The sequence below is a fragment of the Catharus ustulatus genome, chromosome 2 (genome assembly GCF_009819885.2).
Source record: "Catharus ustulatus isolate bCatUst1 chromosome 2, bCatUst1.pri.v2, whole genome shotgun sequence".
NCBI lineage: Eukaryota > Metazoa > Chordata > Aves > Passeriformes > Turdidae > Catharus > Catharus ustulatus.
Window position 1 is genome coordinate 50,712,731 of NC_046222.1, and position 10,483 is coordinate 50,723,213.

The 10,483-nt window shown below is 42.8% G+C and overlaps 1 protein-coding gene across 2 annotated transcripts; it reads right to left on the minus strand.

The window, feature by feature from the left end:
• Nucleotides 1-5,865: 5,865 nt before the first annotated feature.
• On the minus strand, nucleotides 5,866-10,153 carry LOC116992415 (G-protein coupled receptor 12). 2 transcript variants are annotated; one of them, XM_033052036.1, is made up of 2 exons: nucleotides 10,039-10,153; nucleotides 5,866-9,496 (listed from the first exon to the last, which is right to left on the minus strand). In XM_033052036.1, the coding sequence occupies exon 2, from the start codon at nucleotides 9,482-9,484 to the stop codon at nucleotides 8,480-8,482; it is 1,005 nt and encodes a 334-aa protein (XP_032907927.1). In that variant the 5' UTR covers nucleotides 9,485-9,496; nucleotides 10,039-10,153; the 3' UTR covers nucleotides 5,866-8,479. The 2 variants fall into 2 exon arrangements, with proteins under 2 accessions (XP_032907927.1, XP_032907928.1); XM_033052037.1 differs by having other exon boundaries at nucleotides 10,022-10,153.
• Between the last annotated feature and the right edge of the window lie 330 nt (nucleotides 10,154-10,483).

Below are 10,483 nucleotides of genomic sequence, written 5' to 3' on the forward strand. Positions count from 1 at the left end.
AAAGCTCAGACCAAACAAAGGAGGTCTTTAGTCCCAAAGAGTAAAAAGCTATAGATATCAAAATGGACAGAGGTGTAATGTGTCTCTCTCCAGAAACAATGACAAAACCAAGAATGCCCATTTCCTTTGGTTGGCTCTGGCTGAGACCCAACAGGAAAACTCATATTCTTCTCCTTCTCCATATAGGTATGTGGGACTGCTAACAAAAACTGTATTTGAGCACATGCAAGTAACTCTAGAGACTGCCTATTTTGCTGTATGTGTAATCCAGGCAATTTACCTGCCTCTTCAGCTGCAATACTCATTCCACTTTTGGCACAAATCGCACACACTGTTCCTGCATTCTGGAAAAGTGCGTTTTCTTCCTAGAGGGACCAGCCTGAGTTCAACAGCAGATTACTGTACCTTCAGCTGCTCAGCTCTGGGATAGCTGCCCTGTAAAAAGCTGTGTGCTGGAGCGTGCTAACTCCCAGCAACCACTTACCCTTCTCCTCCAGGACTAAGGAGAGTCTCTGCTTCCACTGACAGGGTGATACAAAAGAAAAGATGTGGCTGGAATGTGATTGAAGAAGGCTCCCTATTTTCTATCTTGTCTTCAGAAAGCTCTGTGCTGAGAGCAGAGCTCCCTTCCAAACCCATCGTGCTGTGACCTGCCACCAACACAGCAGAAAACCTCACCTCTGTGCTCTTTTCTCCTGAGCCCTCTGGGACAGAGGCACCACAAGGTGGACTGATGAGTGTTCATCATATATTGAGGGACTGCACTGTCAGAGGGCAACCAAACAGTGGCAACACAAAAACCCATGGATGGAGCACAACTTCCCACACTCCATGAGGACACAATCCTTTTGTCCTTTTCTGGATGTGGGTATTTCAATTTTCAAAGGGCCAGATCATGCTGCTTTTATTTGCATACTATAAAATATCTCTCCCCTGAAAGCAGGGGAAGCCAAATTCCTCATTATTTTGATGGGTTTAATCTTAGTGAACACTGAAGTAAGAGGAAAATTCTATGGTGACCATAAGTAACCAGTTCATTAGAGCTCTATAACTCAGCCCTAAATCTTAGAGGTTCTAGGCCTTTTTCCCAGAAAACCCCTGAAGCATATATGCATTCTGTGTGCCCTTTAAAAATGAATGCATAAATTTTTTTAGGTACTTTAACATTCCCCAGGTTGGAATCAGCCAGTGCAAAATATCCACCTGTGTCCATGGCTGTGTGGAATCATGATCTGTGCAGTCCTGTTACCAAAGCACCTATGAAAGAAAAAGAGCAAGAGAGAAAAGGGAACAGTGTGTGGAGAAAGTTGTAACTGCTTTATAGGCCCATGCTTGTGACAAGTATCCTTCCTGCATTCTGTACCATCTGTGGTCATGGGAAACATTCCTGTAATCTCAAAGCTGGCAGTGGGATTTGTCCAAATTAAAGACATGAGGATTTGACTCCCTTCTGAAACCTCATGCCTGTCTTTGTTTGTTGAAATATCAATTACTGCTGAATCTTTCAGCGTTTGCAAGACTCAACAAGTTGGGCAATATTTTTCTTTGATCATGAGAAACTGCTCAGCAAAGAAGTTACATTTTAAACACATCCACAATGAGGGTACAGAACACGATATATTGCATGTCATACACATAAAACCTGAATTATATAATCGCAATAATTACGAATGTATATATATATTTAAGTATGTAATTATGCTATTTAAAAGTGATAGCTCATCATACTTAATCAAGTTAATGGCATACTAAAATACTTTAAGAAACTGTTTCTCTATGCAGCATATAATATAACTAGTATGTTAAACCTGGACATAGGTATTTCCTTTTAGGAATGAGTTTACACTTAAAAATAAAAAGAATCTATTTTGTTGGCATCTATTTTTTAAAAGCGAAATTTTCACCTTCATTTTCTAAGGTAAATCATTGCAGGATGCAGTCTTCAGCATGTGCAGTTGGTATTGGCTTGCTTTTTCCTTGAGAAACCAGGACTAGGCCGGTGCTCAGGCATCATGGTACATCATAGGGTTGGAAGCAAGTGGTTAGAGGAAAAATACTACCAGTGGAAAGAAAACAGTAGCAGTACATTTGTTTTCCCTTCCCACAGGCAAATCAGACATTTCCTGTGTAAGGGAAATGCTCACTAAAGTTTTCAATGAGAAAAGGCTGCTGATATGTTTGAAAGGGTTATAACAAACTATTAAAAACTTTATAAATCATATTTTACCTAGGAATGCACCACTGTATTTATGAGAGGCAGGTACTTAGAATCATAGAATCCTTTAGGTTGGAAAAAAAACTTTAGGATCACTGAGTCCAACTGCAAACCAATGTTCACCTTGAAACAAAAAGGACTGTGCCAGACAACTTACTGCTGAGGGTTGGGGTGATGGGGAGGTGAAGGAGAAAAAGAAAAATACCCCAACCTGTAAACCATCAGTTAAAATACTAATGCTCTACACTTGTAATTCAGGGAAGCCCCTAAATGTGCAACGAATGGCCAGAAGAACTCTATGCTCTTCACAAAGTTCTGTGCTACTTAGAGACATCAGATAACTAAATCAGTTCATTAGTTCTGGGACATAACACACTTCCCCCCACCTGGGAGGGGGAGACACATAGTACTATCTTTTCCAGTTAAATATCTGGCATGTCAGCAAGTATGTAAAAATTGCGTTGGCATATGTAAAGTGCAAAACAAAGGTTTGGGGAGATGAGAACAATTTCCTTGAAAGCAAATTGAAGGAGTTTGTGACAGCAACTGTAACTGACTATTGTTCTAAAATTAGTTTTATTCTCTCAATTATTTGCAAAGGATCTCCACTGGAAAAATCTTCCCCTATTCTTTCCATGGGGCACTGAATTAGTCTGCATCACAGCAGTGACACACTAATTAACTGCAATATGGTTTCATCTAACCTACATTCATGTTCGGATTTTTCCCTTCTCTTCTATAAGAAGTTTGTATAACAGTGAAATGTGCAACTCTTTCTTCTTGTGGGGCTTACAAGATAACAACAATTTTGTGAATAAACCTCAGCATGAACTTTTTTAGTGCAAAGGCATACTGTTTTCAAAGAAACACTACAAAGTTACAGGCTTAGCTGCTCCCCAAAAGAAACAGAAATACGTAATGACTTACTGTAAAATAATCTTCTGGTGGTCCTACTTTGAATTTTCAGTATTTTTCCACAAAACCCCTCTTCTGATTCCAAGTGGGGCCACACAAGACTGTGCTAACAAGACAAGTAATAAGCTGAATAAAACATAGGGCAACCTTTTTAAGGAAGGTGGACCTCACTTCTGACCATATCTCCTCCTGTCTGCTCTCTGAACACCACCCCAAGGGGCAGCCCCAAGGACAGGGACTGCTGCACCACACCCCAGAACAGACGCAGCCCCAGAGGCCCAAATGGGGCTCTGTGTACCTCGGGTAAGGCTCCACATGGACAGTTCAAAACACCCTTCTTACAGGGGGTGCATTTATTCAAGCATCCTTCTGCCCAAGCTCAAGCCCCAAGTGATTGAACCTGGCTGATTCATCAAGCTATAAAGACTTCCATCTCTCATCTTTCATCATCCACTTAATATGAAAGTAGATATCCATGCAGTTCATTTAGACTTCTGATCCATTAAAAGGAACTGCATATTCTTGATCTGAATAAGACAGCAGCACCCAGTTTTAAGGGGCAATTTCCTCTTGTACCAAAAATGTATTTCCAGACAGGAGCCCTTTCAAGTTTATTGGGAGTACCACCATTGTTTTACTGACAGATGAGGAAGAGATGCATGCCTAATTTATCTTTCCTGACCTATTGCTTATTCATGAGATATAAATTATACCACTCCCTTATAGTTCCTTCCTTTTAGTTCTCTATAAGCAGAGATTGAGAGAGATCTTATTTTTCCTCCACGGAACATCTCTAGACTACCACTAAGCCAATCTAGAACCATTCAGTATCTCAGATAAAGTGACAGGATAGCTGGTGGGCTTTTAAATAGCAACCACTCTGTCCAATTCTTATTTTTACTTATTTATTGTGAATAGAAAAACCAGACCCTATATACTTTCTCTCTTTCTCTTCATAAAAGTCAGGGCCAACATTTTGAAAGCATTGTTCTGAATATTACAGAATCACTTTTTTTTTTTTTTTTTAAAGCAATGAGTATGTAGTTATGCTTCAGGGGCTTAACTTTTAGCAATGCTATTTTTTCCCAACTTCCAGTCACACAGCAGGTTGTTTTTCACCTTGGAGAAATGAAGTCACAAGTATTTTATTTTTAAAAGCTAGAAAACCCCCAAGAAATTGAGGCAAGAGAAAAATAGCTCTTTGGGGACAGCATGAGTGCTGGTCTATGCCAAAGTTCACTGCTGTCCATGGAGGACTTTTAGAGACTCCAAGATGCCTCAAGGCTGGTCCCTGAACACTAAAGGATGGATGCAACTGCTTATGTTACTGAGTGTCCATGGCAGGAAGATAGAGAGCTTGCTTCCAAAGAGCCTGGGTAATGGTAGGGGTTTTCTTCACTGGTATCATAATCAAGCTGTCTTCAGAACGGGCTAGCACCATTTATCATAGTCACCCTGATGAGCACGACAAATTAGGGTTTTCTTGGGATTAAGTCATAACTGGAAATCCTGAACATTATTAATTCATCCACAGAATGCTGTACAACTAAATGCCAAACAATGAAAAGAATAAAACTCCCCAATGCAGTACATAATTCTTTCAGCAAATAGCACAAATTCAGGATTCAAGAATTAAGGTAAAATGTTATTGCTGTGTAATTCTATTCAGGAATTCAATGATTATAAAACAAATCAACCAGAAATAATGTCTCACATTGGTCTGATAGGATCTGCTTAAAAAAGGAAGACTTACATTTACTGAAAGTCCTTATGCAAGTTACTTTCTTTTTGTCTAAAGTATATATTGCTTCCTCTCTATTGCTCTGAGTTTACTCAGCAGTTTATAGTATCCACATCATGGAGGATTTTATTGCTCTTGTGCTAACAACATATTTCTCCTTATTGCTGAAATACTACTCTTGGGGGAAATGGTTAAAAAAAAAAAAAAAAAAGAAGACAATTAAAAATATCTTCTCCTAAGCTCTGAGGATGAACACGTGAAAAAAAACCTGACCACAATAATTTTTTCCCATCAGGATACAACTGTTACTAACTTTGGGTCAAGTGTGTTAAAAAAACCCCATGAACTTCCATTCTTTAAACTAAATTGCATATTAAGAAAAAAACCAACCCTTTTATCATTACAATGGAGATACAAAAGCTGCTTCACTGTACACAGAATCTAACTCCCCTGGTCTATTTGCACTGTTGGTGTTTGATGGGACAACAAAATATCAGAAACTGCAAATTGATGGATTTCTGCCAGTTTCAGGAGGACCTTGGATGGATAGTGGCACCTCACCATACAGAACAGGGGCCTCCAGTGTCACCCTGAGGGGACAGCAGAGACTTGAGTAACTCTGCAAGGCCTGAAAGGTGGCTGGCTGTCAAGCAATTCTTCTGTGTGAGTGACATAGGGAGTTTTGCACGCACAGCTCTGCCCCTGTTTCCCGGAGCTCATTCAGAGGTGTGTTATGTAGCACCCATCCCAGTGCTGCAGACTATGGTAAAGTTTGCCCTGACAGCTGCAGGCAAACCTATGTCACTGCCTTTCAGCAGGATATTCTGGCCTATGCTGCACAGCCTCAATTTTGGAACATATTTCTGGAAGAGGCAAAATCCTCACTGGAGGTCACAGCAGTATCTTTGGAGGCAGAATCATGTTTCTCATCTGTTTGTGGTGGAAGGTAACCATGCACAACTCCTCAAACAAGGGCAAATCACATCCCTATGAGCTAGCTTTGTGGGATTGCTATAATTAATCCTTCTTTCCTCCGTTTGACTTGCACTGCTCCTCAGGAGAGAAGCTTCCAATTACAAATCTCTCTGCTCTGGCACAAGGAAGAGGTCGGCTCCCCCGGCACACTGGAGAGCCTCTGTGGAATTGAGCAGCCTGTGGAGTGAGGAAGAGGACAAGGACACGGGGTCAAACAGCATGAGAAGAGGGGATGACATTATCTCCCTCTGTGCTCTTTTTCTCTGGCTTCCCTGCCACACAGGTGTTGCCTAGAGAAAAACACTAATGCCTGTGAGGTGATCCAAGAGGATGAGAACAAGTCTGCATAAAGAAAACAACATTTGCCCTCAGGACTGAATTTTGGTCACACTTCTAGCTGCTCATCTTCATCATACTTTTAGCAATTTGATACAGAAGAACAAATAAGGGAAAAAGTAGGGGGAGCAAAGTTTGCATGACTTGAACTTGTTTTTTCTTTTAAAAGTGCCATCCTACATTATTCAGCCTCTCTACATTATTCATCTTATGACTTTTACTGCCATTATTTCCCAATAGTTTGTATACTTGAAGAACTGCACACATATGTAGCATGGAAATTTATGAAGTGAGTATTTCTTATACAAAAACTTGTAAGAAAATTCAATTACTAGAGTTTCAGTACCATTCATAAGTAGATAAAGAACACCAATACCCTACACTGAGCAGAGGTCATAGCCTAACTTACTGAGCATCTGTAAATCACAGGGAAGCCAGGGGAGCTTCAAATGCACAGCTCTACTGGGTCATGCCATGCAATTATTATTAAACTAATCAGATTACAAAGCAAGAACCAAGTATCATGAAGGTTGAACCAAATAAATAATGGAATTTAAACCCAGCATTGCAACTAAAATTAATTATTGCTCATAAAAATCTCTACAGAGCCTTGTTTACAGACAACTCACATTTGAGATTCAGCTTTGTGTATAGCATATGATTCTTAACATCACAGAAACTTTGCCACAAAAAGCTACAGTCATCCAAACGTCCACGTGAAAAGGACAGATTCCATTTGGAAAAATCCAGACCAGCAGCAGTTGTCTCTACTATCTCTACTACACAGGTATATTTTTTCCATGAACTGTAAATATTGCTATTTTTACACTTGAGTTTTAGATTTTTTTTTTTAATGGAAGGTACTGAAGCAACAATACAATATGCTGAGTTTGACATTCAAGGGAGTATAACCTCCTGCTGATGCCAAGGCATGAACACATTGAGCTCCCATCAGCACTAATGGAAGCAGTACTCTAAACTCCCATGCATGACATGAAGTACACCATAAGTTTCATGAAGACAAGTGCCAGGAAGATTTTGTCTCTGACAGTCAAGCAGTCTTCAAATCAGAAAACAATGCTTTATTTCTAGTGCATTTTAATGTGGCTTCAGTGGAAGGTTAGAAGCAGCTTGAAATTTAACCATTCATGAGAGGAACCTCTGCTTTCTAGACCAGAACTATAATGTAGTCCTATAATGAAGTGAACTGACATGTGTACAGCGCAAAGAATGAAACGACCAGAAAAGCTGAAATGTAGTTCTGGTTGCATATAATTATGAACCAGATACGCTTTGAGAATTTACAAATGTCGGTATTTAAAATTTCATAGGAGAACAGTGAAAACAAATGGCAATAGTATTGATAACAAACATAAGGGAACCACTTCATGTAGTGCTAAATATGTGCTGCAAGCAATCAGTGGGTTGTTTTATGAAACATTTCTTATACTCCTCTGCAAAGATAAACTTGTCTGAGAAAGCTAGTTTTCAATCTATTACAAATGCATAGCCGAAAGAGGCCATATTGTTTCATCAATTTCAAAGACACCCTCGTCAGTTTTAAAATCAACATCATAGCTCCAATGTCCCACATGCAAGTGAAAACATATGTCTGTCTTTTGAAAAGAAAAGCAACACATATCTCTTGCTTTAACATCCAGCCAGAAAACATGAGAGAACAGGTAACTCTTGAAAACAACTGTCAACCTAATTAATGCTGAGATGTAAAATAAAAAGCTGCACAAGGACTTTCTCACTTAGAGCAAATTTCTTGCACTGAGATTATTACAATAAATCCCATATAAATCAATGCAATTGGCCATTATTTTGAAGAGTATTCTGATGATATACAGGTGGGGTAACAGGGCTTGGTTTGGGGTTCTTTTTCGGTTTAAAAAAAATTTAAAGAGAAAAAAATAGCCTCACAACAGATTGTAACATGCAGTATGATTAAACTCAATCACAGAAACAATTTTAAAGAAGTATGCTGTTTCAATCTAATTTTAATTAGAAAACTTAATGTAAAATCATGGCAAACATGGTAAAGTCTGGGTAATATGACAAAAAGACCCTGAGCAACATTACATATATCTTAAGAACACTGATTATTTTGATTTTGGAAATCTTCCTTAAACCACCCGATTGATTTCGGTCGCTGGGGTTTTCTCTTTACAAAAAGGTCAGTCCATCCTGCGGTTTTTATGTGAACCCATCACACACCATTTAAAGAATGCATCTAAACCAAAGACAAGATGTCTGGAAAGTAACATGTTAAGGAGCGTCCTCGTGGCTGCCAATCAGACATCACTGGGTGATCTTGCCCTCTGAGACAGGTTAGAAGGAATACAGCCACAACAGACGAGCCAAAGTGCTTTCTGTATCTCCTGGTTTCTAAAAGCATATATTACAGGGTTGATGATGGAATTGTAGGTAGCTGGCAGGAGGGTGGCATAGGTGTATATAGAAGGATAGGTGTAATCTGCTATTAAAGAATAGAGCGTAAAAGGCATCCAGCAAGCAGCAAAAGTCCCCAAAATAATGGCCAAAGTAGACACTCCTTTTCGGGTGGTCACATAGTGGGAAGTGGCCAGGAAATGGTGTTGCAAGGCAATCTGATGGGCATGGCGCATCACGATTTTACAGATCTGGATGTAGAGCTGCAGCATGAGGGCAAACATAAGCAAGAAAGAGACCGAAAGGACAGCTGCATTATTTTTAGTGAGTGGTCTGATAACACTGCAGGTGGATTCATCTCTGAGGCAGTTCCAGCCCATTACAGGCAGCAGTCCAATACAGATAGACGCTCCCCAGAGCAATATAAGCATGACATAGGTAAAAGTGACAGTCCTCTCTGAATTGTAAGTCAGAGCATAATACAGGGAGAGGTAACGATCAACAGTGATAGCCAGCAAGCTGCCAACAGATGCTGAGAAAGAGGCAACAATCAGTCCAATCGTAACCAGTTTCGTAGCTTCTGACTGCAGAAGGTAGGCAAAAACAAAATTGATGATCAATCCAATGCCTGCTAAGAGATCTGCCAGGGCCAGGCTGCCTATCAGTAGGAACATGGGGGCGCGAAGACTGGGGTTATGGAAAATGATCAGAACCACAATGGCATTTTCGCAGGAGATAAGGGTCCCTGAAGTACACAAGACAATGTCCCAGGGGTTTACCAAAAGCTCTGGCTCAGGGTCTACGGCAGGAACCAGGGAGGAGCCTGCAGCTGAGGCATTCTCTGTAGAGCTGGCTTCTACATGATCCTGAGGCAGCCAGCTCAAATTAACCTTCAGATCTTCATTCATTTTAACCCCTGTCTTCTCCAACAGAAAGACAGCATTTTTAATGTTCAGCCACAGCACCGGATACATCACCCCCCCCGCAGCATGCAACGCCCTAGACAGCAACACCAGCCTGATGTGCGGGCGGGCACTTGTTACATAAATGGGACAATAGAAAATAAAAACAAAAACGGGGGCGGGGGGAGGGTATTTAAAACTGCCCGAGATTATCCTCCAAGGGCCCGATGCACGGAGGCTGAGCGATCCTTAGGATAACCTGCACAGGGCACGGGAGGCAGCCCCTGAAGCAGCCCAAGCACAAGCGCCGCAATTTGGGGTGGGGGCGGCGTGAACCCCGCTATCCTGCGGCCAGCACGGGCTTGCATCGGGCACGGAGGGAGAGGACGGGCTGGGCAGGACGAGGGGAGGCGGAATATCCTTCACCGACCCCCAGTGAGGAAACCCCGCCCGGGCTGTGGGGAGAGCGGGGCGATGTCCTCGGAGAACTTACAAACTCGACGCGGACACCACACACACAGACACACACACATCCCCACGCACCCCCAGCGGCGGATCACCTGGGCTGTCCCCCGGCGGCTCGGAGCAAGGAAGGATGGACGGAGGAAGGAGGAGGAGGAGGCACGGAGGGGTCGCCGCGGTCCCTTCCAGGCGCCAGCGGGGCCGGCGCCGCGCGCGCGGGGCGGGGGGGCGGGGGGGGGCGGCCGAGGGCGCAGCGCAGGTGCGCGCCCCCCGCGCGCGCGCGCGCAGGGCGTGTGCGTGTGCGCCTGGGCGCGAGCGAGGGAGCGAGGGGCGGGGGCGCGCCTCGTGCCCGCGCGCCTGCGCAGGTGCGCGCGTGGGAGGCGGTGAGGGGAGAAAGGGGCGGCCTCCCCCGCCCCGCTCCGCTCCGCTCCGCTCCTCCGCCCACGAGGTGCCGCCGCACCACCCGCCGCTCCACAGGGGCCAGCCGGCTTTTCCCGTGCAGCAGGAGCCTCCGGAAATTATTTGAATGGAAATCACCCTCGT

Bases quoted from the DNA above. Each gene is read 5' to 3' on its own strand.
- LOC116992415 (XM_033052036.1), bottom strand. From the start codon at position 9,484: ATGAATGAAGATCTGAAGGTTAATTTGAGCTGGCTGCCTCAGGATCAT.